At 40.8% G+C, this 17,275-nt stretch overlaps 1 protein-coding gene across 7 annotated transcripts in view; it reads right to left on the bottom strand.

Moving 5' to 3' along the window:
* The window catches only part of ARHGEF3 (Rho guanine nucleotide exchange factor 3), a 290,909-nt gene that overhangs the window by 11,969 nt on the left and 261,665 nt on the right, over positions 1-17,275 (bottom strand). For all 7 annotated transcript variants that reach the window (XM_045530912.1, XM_045530913.1, XM_045530915.1 and 4 more), the window contains 5 exons: positions 11,193-11,363; positions 9,715-9,777; positions 7,292-7,388; positions 7,007-7,083; positions 1,168-1,425 (listed from right to left, as the gene is read on the bottom strand). In XM_045530912.1, the coding sequence (XP_045386868.1) occupies positions 1,168-1,425; positions 7,007-7,083; positions 7,292-7,388; positions 9,715-9,777; positions 11,193-11,363 (666 nt within the window). The remainder of the gene's footprint in view (positions 1-1,167; positions 1,426-7,006; positions 7,084-7,291; positions 7,389-9,714; positions 9,778-11,192; positions 11,364-17,275) is intronic.

The following is a 17,275-nucleotide window of genomic DNA, read 5'->3' as shown; positions in this document are numbered from 1 at the left end:
ACCACAAAGCCTGATGACCAGACAGCTCTCTGCAATTCCACAGGCAACAGGGGCCCAAAGGAGCAGCCAGCTTTCCACATCCGGGTATAGAATCATAAGAAGTAGAAAGCATAGCATTTGGAGTCTGTACTGACAGAGTTTGAACATCAGTTCCACCACTTGCTGGCTCAGGACCTGGGCAAGCTGCTTAACCCCTCCAACACTCATCTGGAAAATGATCCTAATAAGAACAGCTATCTCATAGGTTGTTGTGAGGGTTAAATGAGACATATAAACTAAAAGGCTATTACATAAAGTTGATTTACTTGGTACTTAATAAATGTCAGCAATTATTACATTATTATTGTAGTTACTACTACTTATTATTAAACCCCTCTCTGGGAGGAGATAGGCAGTTTGTTCAGCAGGTTCAAGGCTTCTGATTTTCAAATTACCTATGCATATCCTACTTCTGTTATTGCAGTCAGGCCACTGGCTCCCCCTAGCCTGCCACTCGCTCTGCCCTGCCCTGCAGAGGACCTCTACCAGAACTGAGCTCTCCGGGTGGAACGTTCACAGCCTACAATGTTCTAGTGATATGGATCCCATTTTCCCTTGTCTTCTATTACTGCTAAGGAAAAATCTATACTTCCCAAATCACCCAGCCCATATGCAAAAATATTTGCAGAGTGAGGAGTCTACTTGTGAGCAGGTTAGACTAGGTACCCCCACTACAATTGTGGGCTGACGGGAGCTAGATCTTATATGGATGTAACCTTCACAGATGGGCGTTGGGGCTAAGCTACAAGGCAGCTCATTATTCTCTAACTAAACAAAGACATTCAATTCAAAATCTCTACAAAGATCTTAACTCTCACTGTCAGCAACTGCAACCCCAGATTAGAATGAGCTATATAGAATCAAGAAATTTTAGGACCAAATTTTAAAGCAAAAGGGACCTTACAGTGTGTTTCATGTAAGCATTGTATTTTAAAGGTTAGGACACTGAGGCAGAGAGAGGAGAGAAGTGACCTGCAAAATCACAACATGACTGATGGCAGTGCCAGGCCTGGAACCCACGATTCCCGAGTCCCAAGTACCTAGGAACCCTTCCATTCACCCATTGACCCAATCCACTAGCCACTGTGTGGGAAATAACAAGGGAAGAGAGGAAAAAACCAGACTTACAGCTTCTTCCAAGTGCTGCTGATCCGGATTATCATTTGGTGTGTGCCTCAAGATTTCTCGAAGAAGCAGAGGGTATTTCACCAGACGGCTTCTTGGAATATCAAGGAAATTCCAGAGATCTAGTTTGCGGCTAAAGGGGGATTCTAAACATCGCTGTAGGAAATCTTGGACTCGGTGATCTTGTTTTTTGTGGTCCAGCAGAGCTTTGGCAGCTACTTGATTGCTGCAGTAGCTGTCATAGGAGCTGAGGCAAGGCAGCTAAGAAGGAAACAAAGAGAAAATTAGAGTGTCAAAATAATTACGCTCTGAAGCTACAAGTGGCGTCACTCATTATGACTGAACAAACACATAAGTGGTCTCCAGGCCTGGCTAATATTCCTTTTTTTCTTTAAACACACTCTCTAGAAAAGTAATTTTTAAAAATAAATTATTGGGTCTAAAATTGTTAAAAGTTTTTTTTGTAGAGACAGAGTCTTGCTATGTTGCCCAGGCTGGTCTTGAACTCCTGACCTCAAGTGATCCTTCCTCCTCAGCCTCCTGAGTCACTGGGGTTACAGGTGTGAGCTACTGCACCTGGCTTTTTAAATTATTGGGTTTTTTTTTAAAATTTTTTAATTTTTACTTCTTTCCAACATTCCTTTATCTGCATGGCTGGAGGAAACCAGTGGAATCTTCAAAATGGCAGGCAATAGTTTTCTTAGGCTCTGGCTTGCTTTCAGAAAGTAATTTTCTTACTTGCACATTTACTTTGATTGTTAAGACCCTTTTTTTTTTTCACTTTCTACCAATCTAAGCTAGAAACAAACCAAAATTACTGCATATGCATACAGATAAGAATTTTTCTAATCTTCCAAAAATATCCAGTAAGTTGAAAGCCTACTATCTTATTTTTAAAAATAGGATTTAGTTTAAAATTACGAGTAAGAAACTAATCTAGAAGACTAAGTGGCACAAATGGAAGCAAGGTCGGACTCCATAGCCCAGTCCTTGGGGTGGGTTGGGGCAAGCTCCTCTACATTGGTTTAAGATTACCCGATTCAAGGCAGGGCGCGGTGGCTCACGCCTGTAATCCTAGCTCTGGGAGGCTGAGGCGGGTGGATCGCTCGAGGTCAGGAGTTCGAGACCAGCCTGAGCAAGAGTGAGACCCCGTCTCTACTAAAAATAGAAAGAAATTATCTGGCCAACTAAAAATATATATACAAAAAAATTAGCCGGGCATGGTGGCTCATGCCTGTAGTCCCAGCTACTCGGGAGGCTGAGGCAGTAGGATCGCTTAAGCCCAGGAGTCTGAGGTTGCTGTGAGCTAGGCTGATGCCACGGCACTCACTCTAGCCCGGGCAACAAAGTGAGACTCTGTCTCAAAAAAAAAAAAAAAAAAAGATTACCCGATTCCAAGGCAGCCCAATTATAAAGGGCCTCAAGAAGTTAAGGCAAAAGTATGATTAGTAAAAACAATCAGATTCAGGAAGCATTTATTAAAGTTTTTGCAATGAGTTCTGACAGGCCAGGAATGATTTTTGGCTATAACTAACGGTTAACATCACAATACCATGCAATGAACAATTCAAGCTTAAAGACTTTGGAACATTCCAACTCTACTGCCTTCATTCCAGCAAAATGCTAATTTCCCTGACATGTCCCATCAGTCACATTGTGTAAACAGCATGTCAGAGACTCAGTGCAAAAAGCTTCTCATCCCTTTTTTTTACCTCTCCCTCTTAATGGCACCCGAGGGCTACCGGCCTCCAGAAAGTTACCAGAGGCAGTAAGACGTAGCCGATGGCCTTGCCACATTTGTTTTTCTCCCTTGGACTAGAAAGCCGCATTCACTATGACACTTGCCCTTCAGCGGGATTTGGTGTAAGACACTGGCAAGAGGGTGTCTTTCATTTGTGCATCCTCAGTGCTTTCCACTGGGCCTACCATACAGCAGACGCTCAAAGTTTTTGTTCTGAATGAACAAATAAGTGAATGTTTAAAGGATTATAAGATTAGGTAATATTTGATGGTTTGGGAACATTGCTTAAAAATAAAGTGTGGCGGCATCTGAAAGTTTAACTATTGTGCTACTGCTTTTATACCTCTTATTGAAATTATTTTCTCAGTGACTGAAACCAAGAAAAGATACCAGTGTAGTAATATTTTAAAAGTTCACTGTTGAGCTTAACATTCCTTAGAAATGTCTACCTTCCGTACATGTTATTAAATAAAAAACAAAATAAACCCTCTACTTGTGTTAAAAAGAGCTGCAGAAATTTTCTCCTCAACCTTATATTTGAAAGTAATGATAACTGGTACTTATACGCACACAGACGTGGTGCTGTGGCTTGTAACTTAGATTTTCAGAGTTAATTAAACAAGGCCTCAGGCCCTCTTAATTTCATTTCTACTTCCTTGCCTCTTAAAAAGATCTGGAAATGCCCAGTGTTTTCATTACGGAGAAACAAATCAGCAGTAACCATCGGATGTAAACTAGTGAGGAACCTCGCCCGCACGGCTGCTCACTGTCCAACGGGCCATTACGCTCTCTGATCCAACACCCCGCTACCATGGCAACCAAATCAGGCTCTGGTCCTGTGTTCACACCTGACAGGGTGCTCATTTCCTGGGCATGAGCTGAAAGGCTATTTGGTTTAGCCATCGGCTACAAAAGACCACAGGTGATCTTTAACTATACAGGGGATGGAGAGTGGACACATCTTGGCTCCCAAATACATACACACTCACTTATTGAGAATGTGAGAGGTGAAAATCCAGTGGTTAAGAGGACAGACTCTGAAATCAGGGAGAATCAAGCGCACAGCCTAACTTGGACAGCTGCTAGTCAGTGACTCTTCTGAGCCCACTTACAAAATGCATATACTAATGTCTTCCTCTCTTTTAATGAGATAAAGCACATAAAATGTGTAGCATGGACACTGGCTTCTGGTTAAGAATCAGTAAGTGCTAGCAATTATTATCTGCCTCTAGAATATTTTTGTTGAAGAAACTGTGGTTTAGAGAAGCCAAGCTACTTGCTCTGCTGGAGACAAAACCAAGAGTCTGAAGCCTGTTTTCTTGCCTCTCCCATGCCCCTAAAGCTCTGAACTACTCGCCATCTCTTTATATAGACTATCAAGAATTTATAAGGGAAACTTGTTCATTTTTTAAAGAAATTCTTCCTATCTCCCTAATATCGTGAAAAGTGACAGAACAAATTGATTTTTTTGGCTTCCATGTACCCTGCCTCTCTCTTAGGAATTAAAATTTAATTAGAACCCAAATTAACAGGAGAATTTGCTGCCTTGGAGAGCTTATAAATTATTTTATTACTGAAAAAACGTTAGCACGGAGGTAAGTCACTTGTGAAGGTATTTCTTTATAACAGGGAAGGCTTACTCAAACAAGCTGACCCGTTAGGGAGTCGGGGGACATTGATCCTCAGTAACTAGGGTGGTTCCCTGAAAAAAAGCAACCACTCTGTTTAGGGTCTTCAAAGTAAAAGTAAGTGATTCATTCTAAGGTCAAAACGACTGGCCAGGACTGACCCACTTGGAAGGTTCACTTGTTTAAAGGCGGTTCCCCCCCCACACACTTTTTTCCTTTGGGGGGAAATAAATCAATTTTCCATGGGTCGAATGGGCTCTGACTTTTCTCATTCAAAGTTCACTAAGATGTTTATTTTGTTCTGTTAAAAAGAACAGAACTCAAACAGATGTACCCCTTGGTTTACAGTTCCCACTCACATGGACACATCTGCAGTTAAAAGAGGAAAAACATTTAACAGCTCATTGGGTCTGATAAATAAGTGCCATTTCTCATAAAGTCTGGTAACAACGGGCTAGTTGTTTAATTTTAGGCTGCTCTTCAAGCTGCAAGTTCCCATTTGATGCTTGAAGGGTCTAGATAGCAATGGACCTGCATGGTCACACTTCCTTTGGGTATGGACAGAAAAGGACTGCAAAAGCTGCTCCCAGATCAAACCAATTTTCTAATAAAATGGACAAATATTTCACGGGAAAAAAGCTAATAACAAGGCAAATTCCTAAAATTTTGCTTCTGGCACAACTTGAAAATTTTCATATGATGTTTAAAGAAACCATGTAGTTCTATATTGCTGTCTTGTCAAAAACAGCAGTTATCCTGCTAATTCTGGAGTGTGGCCTCACTGCCTCCTTCACCTCCATCAAAGCAGGCCACAGACTCAGGAAGTTTAAGAAATACTGAGGCAAATTCTCTTCTCATTATACCTTCTCTGGCTCAAGTTGGCTGGCTCTCTTTGGAGAAATTTCTTTGTGGGCTAAAGAAGTTAAAATGTCTACCATGGCTCATAATAAAAATGAAAGTCAAAAATATAAGATAAATGATCTCTCAGGGGAGGGGATGGGTGTATGCCTACATGATGAGTGCGTTGCACACCCTCTGGGGAATGGTCATGCTTGAAGGTGCAGACCTGGGGAGGTGGGGGAGGGAGGGGATGGAGGTATGACTACATGATGAGTGCCAGGCGCACTGTCTGGAGAATGAGAATGGACGCGCTTGGGACTCTGACTCGGGGGGATGGGCGGGACATGGACAATGTATATGACCTGAACTTATGTACCCCCATGATGAGCTGAAAAAAAAAAAAAAAAAAAAAGATAAATGATCTCTCCTGAAATATTAAGGCACATTTTCTAAATTATTCATCTTAGAACATTACTTGCCTTTCAGATACCCTTGGGATATTTCAGCCTTGGTGCTAAAATTGACTCCTGAACTAAAGCTTTCCAAGTCATGAAATCCTCAAAGTTTCTTGATCAAAGCAGTCATTGAAAAGCATAAGTTAAGATAAGAGACCAATGTTAAAACTTTCTGTACATCCACAGATCATCAGGGTACGAGAACCGGAAGGTTTTAGGAAGGTTAAAATACAAGTGTAACTGGATAAAAACCTTCACAGCACTCTCCAAACAGTGAAATGATCTCTAATACTAGCTGTTGTGGCAGTTTCCTGTCTATTTTTCTGGAACACTGTGTGGATCAGAGGGATAACAGATCTAATCTTGCCTGTAAGAAGTCATCAAAGTAATCTAATCTCATTATCTGCTTCATAACAAATGACAAACACTCAGAGCTGGGGTGGAACACTCAAGTACTCAGAGAAGGAAACAGAAATGTATAAAATAGGGACTAGTGGGTACTGTGCCAAAATAGAGAGTACATGCCTTGTCTAAAGTAAACTAAACAAACAATAATATTATACACCCAATAAAACACAAATTCAGCCCCAGACCATAAATTTATGACCCCTAAACACAGCTTATTTTTGTTTGTTTAATTACAAAAAGGAATGGGTTATATTGGGATGAAGATCAGCATGTACACAAGCTCTCCTATAAAGTTACTTAGGATCCTATATATGCTAAACATTAGCAACATTTATTATCTTCTTTATAAAACTACATTTTAGCTTTTTTTATAGCCCAAAAAGCTTTTTTGGTGGTGGATAGGAATATGTTAATCAATTTTTACGGGACTAGAAATGGTAATAATTATATTAATTACTGAATCAAATATTAAGTAGTTTTATTTTTATTTGATGTGAAACTAGTCATAGTTTCATGTGTATCTTTACTTATTTTATTGGAAAAAGGCCATATTATTTTTAGATGCAATAAATCTGTAATAACAAAAAAACTGTTTTCATGATTTAAAGTGATAAAGCCTAAATATAATTATAAATTTTATTAGGAATTTGCTATTTTATTTTTTTCTGATGTGAAATCAATATTTGCCAATAAAAAACGTCTAGCTAAAATGAAACTTCACCTAAATTACCAAAATTTATCTTTGACCAAAACCAGAGAACTTTTCTTACCCAGCCCACGAGGATGGGACCAACATGTTCAGTCGAGCCATCAGGCTTCCGAACATCTCGAAGCTGACTAAGGAGCTCTGGCAAAAAACAAACAGAATGCTGATTTTGTTAGGCATTCAAATACAAACAGGGCTGGAAGTAAGTTCTGGGTCATTCATATTAAAGGTATTACATAATCACTGACTGGTTATAAGAAAACTCAATTAAAACACTCTGGTTTCTCTTCAGATCATATAAATCAGTTAAGGCTACAAGTAACAACTCATTCCTGGAATAAAACTATACCTTCGTGCAGAGGAATTAAAGAGTCCAGTGTTCCAAAAATTTGATTCAACTCTTGTTCTGTCATTATGGAGAGTTTCAGCATGGGGTCATGATAGGCCTGCATGAGAAGGGCAAGAAATGGAAGCAAATATTTAAAATTAGGGGCAGTAAACTGTTCATACAGGTGGTCCCTGAGAGGTTCCATCACTAACAGAACACTGGCTCTCTAACAACAGTTTCTCCCATAACACTACAGAAACAACAAAGAGGTGTATCTCGAGCAGAGGAGAATCCAGCACTGCCTTCAGCCTCTGTGGTTGTTGATGGCAGATTTTTCAAAAGCTTTTTTATTCCAATATATCATACATCTAGGAAAGAGCACAAATCCTAGGTATAGCGATCTGAGTGTTACAATGTTTTTAAAATCAACAAGATCCTACATCTTGAAAAACTCCCACTTTATTCAAAATCAGCTACCAGCACGTTCTTTTTCAATTAGTACATATTTAATATAAAGAAAAAAAGAAAAATGATTGGCATCCTTTACTACTAATTTGAAGCAAAGAGAGCAAAACCTCTGCCAACCCTACTACTTCGTATTAAAGATATTAATAATTAAACAACAAAAATACACAGTTATAACCAGGGCACTGCAATAGAATATAAAAACTTAGAGGCATAACCCCTGTCTTCAAGGAATTTTATAAAGCTAATCGGAAAGATAATAAAAATGCATGGAAAACTAAATATATGTTTAAAAACTAGTTCAAGATTAAAAACAGGACAGATTTCACATGACAGCAAAAAGTTATCAAATCATAACTGTGCTAGAGGGTTAGAGAATTAAAGCTGGAGTGGCCAAGGGAGGTTTTGAAGATGAGCTGCTTAGCACGGAGGAAGAGGTAATAAATATTGTAGAAGAATGAATTCAGAGTCTAGCTGGTTCCTGGAGGCTGGGTAGATATGGATGATTAAAAGGAAAGAGAAGGGTTTCCAGGAAGGTAGGACCACCATGAGCTAAAGGATGGCAGGGAAATATCTGAAGGTGCTTGGGGTTTGGCAAATCTTCCTCAGGAAGGAGGAGTTGGACATATGACCAGCATCACAACTCCCAGAGTTAAATGCTTTCTTTGTCCTCTCTAATCTCCTCCTCCTCCAGCCCTGCCTAAAACTCAATTTCTTGGCTATGTCCAAGCAAAGCTTGGAAGGCCATCTGTCAGGAATGCTGGAGATGGGACTTCATATTAGCAGAAAGCTTGGACTAAAGACCCTTAAAAGAAGGGAGACATATTTCCAACTCTGTGATTCTTCTTTCTTTCTTTTTTCTTTTCTTTTCTTTTTTTTTTTTTTTTGAGATAGAGTCTTGCTCTGTCACCCAGGTTGCAGTGCAGCGGCATGATCATATCTCACTGCAGCCTCAAACTCCTGGGCTCAAGCAATCCTCCTGTCTCAAACTCCCAAGAATCTAGGACTATAGGCGCACACCACTGCACCTGGCTAATTTTTAAAATTTTTTATAGAGATGGGGGGGGTCTCACTATGTTGCCCAGGCAGGTCTTGAACTCCTGGCCTCAAGTGATCCTCCTGCTTCAGCCCCTCAAAGTACTGGGATTACAGGTGTGAGCCACCACTCTGGCACCTGTGATTCTTTGAGCAGGCCAATATCAGATGAAGGAGTTTGGATTTTAGCTTCCAAGGCATTGGGGAGTGAGGTAGTCACTGGAATGGAAAGGTTTTTGAGGAAGCTTTGTTGTCAAGAATATATAGGTTTTATCTTCTGATGCTGAGCCCTACCAAAAAAATTAAAAACAAAAAAAAACAAGAATAAACAGGCAACAAGGCATGGGTTTCCTCCTCCTCCTCACACACAATGTTGATCAAAAAAACAAGTTTCCATATAAAAGAGTCTAACTTATATGATAGCATGCAGTTGCCTCACTTCACTGCTTTATCTACTTTCAAGATTCAAATGACTTTATTTCTAAAACACAGTTTGAAGCAATGAGAGCAAAACCTCTGCCAATGCTATCACCTATTATTAAAGATAATTAAACAACAAGAATACACAGTTATACTCAGGGCACTAAGTTTCAGACATGTACACATTCTCGCCCACAGACAAAGAGGCCCTGCATGTGAGACTTCTAGGACAATGAAATATACATAAAGCCAGGCCTCCATGGACACTTTCTGAATTTAACTGAAGCAGTCTTTAGGTGCATCAGAGACAGGCATAGGTGAACCCCTAAAGGTGTCAGGTTCAGAGAGCTATTCTGCCTTCTTGTTTTGAGGCATTTTCCTCACTCCTTTGTTCTCAATTTTTGATGACCTGTCTTAGTCCTAAAGAGGGTGCCCATAAAGCACCATTTTAGGATTGTGAAATTACTCACAGGAAAAAAACAACAACATGAGGTTACTCAAATGATTGCTGGATTTAAATTTACCTTTTTTGCTAATTTCAAGTCCTCTATCAAGTCTTCTTCTCCTTGAGAAAGCTCAAAGATTGCCTGCAAGGAAACACAAAACATATTCACTGAATTCTCCCTCATTTATAAGACCAAATTCACACAGTGTTGGCTCTAGCACTCAAAGCCCCAAATCTACATATTTACATATTTAAAAAGTACTCTCAAAAAGTTAAATCAACCTGAAGCAAGTGCATCTAGTGGCTAAAACCTGCAAAGAGAAGATACCACAGAACTTCTGCATAATATGCTTCTCTGTTTGTGGGAGAAAGAGTTTCCACACATGTTTCCAATCCAGCAAGCATCTTTCATGTTACAGAACTTTGATGTAGCCGAACAACAGAGAACTATTTTAGGTAAAATAATTGCAGTTTGAGCCATGGATTCGGCATCTTTGCTGTGAGTGGCAATCATAAGAAGTGATTCAGGGTCTGTTCTCAGTAATGGATGTGGCAGGGTTATTAACTGGGCCATCACACTCTGTCTTCTTTCTGCTCAGCACAAGGTGAATCTCAGCAGAAAGCTTTATTTCTACCATCCACTCATCTCGAGGCTGGGATTGTAGGAAGAATCCAACATTTTACCACTCTAAATAAAATCTGGGGAAGTTAATTCATTCTCAATTACTTTTCAGCCTCACAAGGTACAATAAATGAAATTACAGGAGCCGGCTCTGTGGAAGAGTGTGTAAATGGAGCGTTTCTAATTTGGCTCCATTAAGCCATCATAATATAAAGAGCTATGACGCACAGAACACTCTTTCACTCTCATCTGGGAATCCAAACTGCTGGCAAACAATACATTATTAAAGGACTACAAATCTGTGGCGATAGTTCAGGGACTACTGTGTTTCTTTCAGGCTACAGGGAAGAAGTGAGGATTCAGGGGTGTCCTTCAGTCTGGGGTTGGCTGGTAAACTGGAGGACAGCCCTGGGCTGGATACTCCACAGATTTCCCCAGATGATGCACACAAAGTGCTTAGCCCAGCCTGGCACACGCCCTTCGACAAGCCTTCTATGAAGGGTAATATTATCATAGCCATTTAGGGCAATTGATAACAAAAACTTACAGGGATTGAAATTAACAGCACTCCATAGGAAAGTTTTCCACGGAGCTGAATCAAAGTTATACAAAATGAATATTTTAAAATATTCTAGAAGTTGCTATCAAAATATGACTGCAATGATTATTTTTGTGAACTTCAGAATCCTAAATAGACACTTGGTTTCATTTTCTTATAAATTCAGATTTTCACATCAGTTTCTTTTTAAAGTGGGGCCACACCCACCCAGCTGGATGCTGGTTTCTCAGTTCCTTCCACAAGGTCGGACACACCAGTTTGTTCTATAAATGCAAAGAAGTGACTTTGAGACCAAGGCACAGACCCTAGCACTGCCCTCTCCTGCAGTGCACTTTTGTTCCAGACACACAGCCAAATCCAGCGGTCCCGAGCCTACCTCCTGACGTTTGATTTCCTTGGATGTAAGCATCTGATTGACACACACGTCGAAGGTCTCACTCCACAGCTTGCTGTCTCTCCGCTTCGTGCTTGAGGGGGCGGCATTTCTGGACCAGGGTCTGGGGGCGAGGATATCAGGGCGGCTCTCGCTGCGGAAGCTAATGGAGCGCTAAACAATGAGAAAAACAATCATCATGGGGGCAGCGGCAGGACTGGGTGGATCCTTTGAGCAGCTTCCTGTAGTTGATAGGACACAAATCATACATTTGCAGGAAAAAGGAGACATTGCCACAAGACCTTTGGAAAACAGGGCATTGTCTTGAGCCTACGTGCTAAGATTGGACAGGGGGCTGCATTTGCACACGTGCTGCCAGTACCCGTTCTGTGTGACCCGCATACTAAGGGTACTCACTATAGTGAAAGCACATGTCAAGCCAAACTCACCATGAAGGCAGTTCTTGGATAAGTGATGAGCTCTACATTTTTCCAGTGGACATCTCCCATCTTCAGAAGAACAAAGGATAACAGCAGTAGACGGCCTTTATTTATGTATTTATTTTTAAACATCTCGAGTACTCCTACTCTCCTCCTCCAAAAACAGAATCTCACTGTCTTTGGGTATCTCATCTCCCATAGTTTGGGTGGGCTCCCCCAGATTGAACCAATCAGAGTAATCCACATTCCCCAAAATTTGCTATGTGATTCATGCGCAAAAGAGGAGAAGGGACTTTATTCCTTGGGATCATAAGCTCAAGAGATAACATAAGCAGGAGTTTCCTGCAGCAACTAACTCTGCCTGGTCACACAGAAGAGTCTGCTAAAGGAGAGAATAAAGGGACAAACAGAATGAAGGATGAAGGATGAAGACAGTGACTGATGGAGGGAGGAAGAGAGCAAGCTTTACCAACCCCGTTTGAGCCTCTGGATCCCACTGTGCCTGAAGCTAGGAAGACCCACCCTTAGACATTTTAGTTACATGGGCTAACAATACATTTCCTTCCTGTACACATTTATCTCAGTTGGGGTTCTGTCAACTTGGAAAGTCTGGACTAATATACATCTTGGTATACTAAATACCATCTTGGCAGCATATGATGCCTATCCCTGAGGTATTTTCGTATTTTCCAAAGAGGCCCCAGTAGAGGCCCCTAAAGGTGGTCTAACCACCCAAAGTCCACCGTTGTGATTGAAACATGCTACCACAGTGTGTGTGTGTGTGTGTGTGTGTGTATGTATGTATGTATGTATGTATGTATTTATTTATATATAGAGAGTCTCACCCTGTTGCCGGGGCTAGAGTGCCATGGCGTCAGCCTAGCTCACAGCAACCACAAACTCCTGGGCTCAAGCAATCCTTCTGCCTCAGCCTCCTGAGTAGCTGGGACTACTATAGGTGTGTGCCACCATGCCCACCTAATTTTTTCTGTTTTTAGTAGAGATCAGATCTCACTCTTGCTCAGGCTGGTCTTGAACTCCTGACCTCAGGCGGCCTCCCAGAGTGCTAGGGTTACAGGAGTGAACTGCCATGCCTGGCCCACAAGCTTTCTTATGACAAATACAAATGATCAGGAAGAAAATTGAGTACATCACTTTCAGTCTGCATCCTAGATTTCATCATACTTATTGGAAACTTTGCTGAAGCAGTGAGGATTTGCTGTGCTCAAAAACCACATTTTTATTTAGCAAATGTTCCCCGCCATGGCTCCCCTGTGGCTGTCAGTGTGAAGTTTCAACTCCTCAGCTTGGCACAGAAGGCCTCTTGTAACCTGACCACAGTCTGTATCCTGTCACTCACCCACAAGCCCCCTATCCTCCAGCCATAATAGGCTATCTGCCATTCCCTAAGTTGTCATGCTTTGCCATCCCTCTGTGCTTCCTTCAAGCAATTTTCTCTTCCTGGAATGTGTTTCTTTCATTTTGTAATTAGCTAACTCCTAACTGTCCTCAGGATGTAACTCAAACAGCACCTCCTCTAGAAAGCCCTCACTGATGTTCTCCCATCCTTCTCTCCTAGAGCAATTTGGACATACCTCTGACATAGCAATGATTACATTTTATTATATTTACTGGTTACCTGCTCTTAACCAGAAACTTCCTGAGGGCAGGAACTGATTTTGCATGTGATATATGAACTGTCATCACAGAGACATTCTAAGGTGGCTCCTAATTATTTTGAGATTCAACAATAAAATTCCAGAAAGTAAAGAAAAATTTTAAAAGAATTATTCAACATAAGGGCATTGTTAAATAAGTTACAATTACCTGCTGGATGGAATATTACCTAGCCACTAAGTCAATTCTAAGATAATTTAACAGCTAAAAATCCCTTCTGTATAAGTTAAAATAAAATCAGGCTGAAAAATCTGTATATGAACACTTTATAGTTATGCAAAAAAATGCACATGAGCAAAAACATCTAAAGGGAATGCCACCAAATTCTATTGTTTTTTTTTCATATCGACATTATAGGTGATTTCTGTCCTATTTCACAAATTTTTGTGACTTTAGAAAAATAAATAAATGAAAAATGTTAAAAACAACTTCGAAGGAGCTCCGGGGTATTACAACCACCTTCTGGAAGCAGGAAGCTGGCTCAGTTTGCAAGTAGCAACACAAGCCCCTCAGGCTGGCACAGGCACCGGAGAGTGAGCTCCCAGGCTCATTAATGAGCTCATGATCGCTGGACCAGCCCAGCGGAGGAGATCAAGAAAGTACTGGCATCAAACACACACTTCACTAATGGTATCTCACAAATCCTTGTGATCTTTTAAAAACAGACCCTTATAAACAGTAACTAGTAACTAAATGCATGAAGATCCCCAGCACTTAGAATCAATTAGCCACAGCACTAAAAGGTCAAAACAAGCACAGTGAGTCATCAAGTAACTGGCTCCACTCAGTTTGTGGTTCTGATGCCAGCCAGGACGGGAATTAAACAGCAGAAAGAAAGGAAAACACAAAAAAAGCAAATTCAAAATGAAACACAATTTCCACTTTCACTTGAGAGACTCAAGCACTCACTTCGGTGCATTTTTAGTCTTTGACCAACTTCAAAGTACCCTCAACCAGTCTGAAAGTAATTTATGTTAACTTTAAATTTTCATACATTACAAAAGTATAAAATTAAGTATAAATCCCCTCATTTTCAAAGTCCACTTCCTGGAAGTAACCACTGTTAAGTTTGTTCTAGATCTTTCTAAACTTATTCTATGCATTTGCTAACATTCACAGAAAACAGAATGTTTTCTCTTTCTACTCAACAATATCTTTTAAAATTTTTTTTTCAATTTTTAATTATTATGGGTACATAATAGTATCTTTAAAGGGTTTTGATGTTTTGATACAGGCATACAATATGAATTAATCAAATCAGGGTAACTGGGGTATCTATCACCTCAGGCATTTAACATTTCTTTTTGTCAGGAACATTCCAATTCTACACTTTTATTTGAAATTATATGATAACTTGTTGCTGATTATAGTCACTTTTCAACAATATCTTTCTGTATTACTATATAAGACTCACTCTTTTAAGATTATTAGTATATAAGACTCATTCTTTTAAGATTATTTATTGACATGAAATTCACATAACATAAAATTAACCATTTTTAAAGTGAACAATTCAATGGCATTTAGTATATTCATAAGGTTGTGCACCTACCAACTCTATCTAGTTCCAAAACATTTCTATCCCCCCTAAAGTCACTTACTCTTTTTAATGGCTGCAGAGTTAGCATCCTATGATCTGGATGAACCATACTGATTTAATTAATTCATAACCGATGGTCATTACAATAATTTCCAGTGCCTGGCTACTACAAAAAGTGTCTTAGTGAACATGCTTTGTGAATTCGTGCTGATATTTCTGTAAGGCAGATTCCTTAAGTAGAATTCCTTGGTCTAAGAAGTATTAATATTTTAATATTTGATACATACTGCCAAAGTGACCTTCAAACAGGCTGTTCAACTTTATATTTCTCAGATAGGATATGGTAGTACACTTTTGTTCATATTCCCTCCAATAAGGTATTATTATCAATTTGCTAGGTAAAATAACTAAACCTTAATTTCAGATTCATGGTTTTTTTTTTTTTTTTTTTTTTTGAGACAGAGTCTCACTTTGTTGCCCGGGCTAGAGTGAGTGCCGTGGCGTCAGCCTAGCTCACGGCAACCTCAAACTCCTGGGCTTAAGCAATCCTCCTGCCTCAGCCTCCCGAGTAGCTGGGACTACAGGCATGTGCCACCGTGCCCAGCTAATTTTTTTTCTATATATATGTTTTTAGTTGGCCAGATAATTTCTTTCTATTTTTAGTAGAGACGGGGTCTCGGTCTTGCTCAGGCTGGTCTCGAACTCCTGACCTCGAGCGATCCACCCGCCTCGGCCTCCCAGAGTTCTAGGATTACAGGTGTGAGCCACCGTGCCGGGCCCAGATTCATGTTTTGAACATAAGAAAGATTAAGTGTATCTTTATGTATTTATTGAAAAATTTCCCACAGAGTTGAAGATTTTTTGTCACAGCATGAGAAAAAAAATGAGAATGGTAATCTTTACCAGGTGAACCCTATCACTAAGAATTGCTTGTTTGGTATTTCCTTAGTAATTGCTGGGCCTGGGGCACTATGGGAGATACCACAGAGGCCCTTTATGTCCTGCCTGCGCTTTAGCACTCCTGATTTATTCTGTCTGATCCTCACAACCACCCTGCAGGGCGGGAGTTTATTCCCATTTTACTGACAAGGAAACTGACGCTGAGGGAGGCTAAGGCACTTGCCCAGGCAGGATTCAAAACCAGATGTTTGGCTCCAAAACCTGAGCTCTTTCTACTATGGGGGCTGCACCTGCTGTTTACATGCAAGACATGCATTGCGGGGAGGTTTCAATGAGATGACATCCAGCTCCCACCTTCTAGGAATTTAATCTGGTTAAGGAAAGAGAAGGCATTTGCTCAGTTTTAGGACTAATGACTGATCATTTACTAACCAAACTTCAGATTTATACCTTTATTAGGCTGGATTGAAACAAACATTTTGTCTTTTCTTACCCTACTCATAAGTGGGGAGGATGTTGAAAGGAAGAATCCCAAAGGACGAATAAAGAATGCCAGCCAGGTCTGCAGCTGGCTGGCCCTGGGGAACAGGAGCAGCTGCTGTGCTGGCCTGGGGACAGGGCCTGGGCCACAACAGCACTGACCACACACCGTGAGCTGCACCCCTACCAGCCATCAGCACCACTGGCACAATTATGTGAGAGAACTGGAGTTCAGGGAGGAACACGTGACCACTGCCAGAAGAAAAGAAAACCCAAGGAAGAGGATACCTCTTGAGACAGAGGAGAGCAGCCATGTCCCTTCCAGTATCCCTGCCACTGTCCACCCTGCTCCCTGCTTCATTTTCTCTGTTTTCACCATGTGCCATGTGGTCTCATTTATAGGTCTGTTTGTTTCTTTCATGTCTGTTTCCTCCCAATAAAAGGTAAGCTCCTTGAATGCAGGGATATCTATCTGCTCTGGTCACTACTGGATTCATCAGCAACTGGTACACAGTAGGACCTCAACAACTTTTCCTTAATGAATATAAATGTTATGCTTGCTCTATGCTGGGCACTGTGAGGGGAGCTATAGAGCCCTGCTATACCCGAGAGGTAAGGATTTTATTCCTACTATACGGATGGGGAAACTTAAGGCTAAGAGAAGGTGATGCTTTGCTGAAGGTCATACAGCTAAATGAATGGTGCTCCAGAATTTACACTCAGGTGGCCAGTGGTAAACTCAGAATGGCAATCCAGGTCTGGTCTATTTCAGGCCAACCCCCCAATTTTTAACCAATAACCTACCCTACTTGCCCTAGTAGAGTCATGGTGTGATGGGGTGCATGGGCCCAAATAGACGAGTTTCAGGTTACTTCTCAGTCTGTGGCAAGGCTTCTCAACCTGGCCACCACTAACATTTTGGACTAGAAAATTCTCTCTTGTGGGAAGCCGTGCTGTGCATTACAGGATGTTTAGTAGCATCCTTGGCCTCTAACCACTAGATGCCAGTTCTGACTATCAAAACATCTCTAGACACTGCCAAATGTCCC

This window comes from Lemur catta, chromosome 18 (genome assembly GCF_020740605.2).
Source record: "Lemur catta isolate mLemCat1 chromosome 18, mLemCat1.pri, whole genome shotgun sequence".
Classification (NCBI taxonomy): Eukaryota; Metazoa; Chordata; class Mammalia; order Primates; family Lemuridae; genus Lemur; species Lemur catta.
Note: the sequence above shows the minus strand (reverse complement) of the source record. Positions and strands in the feature narration are given on the sequence as shown.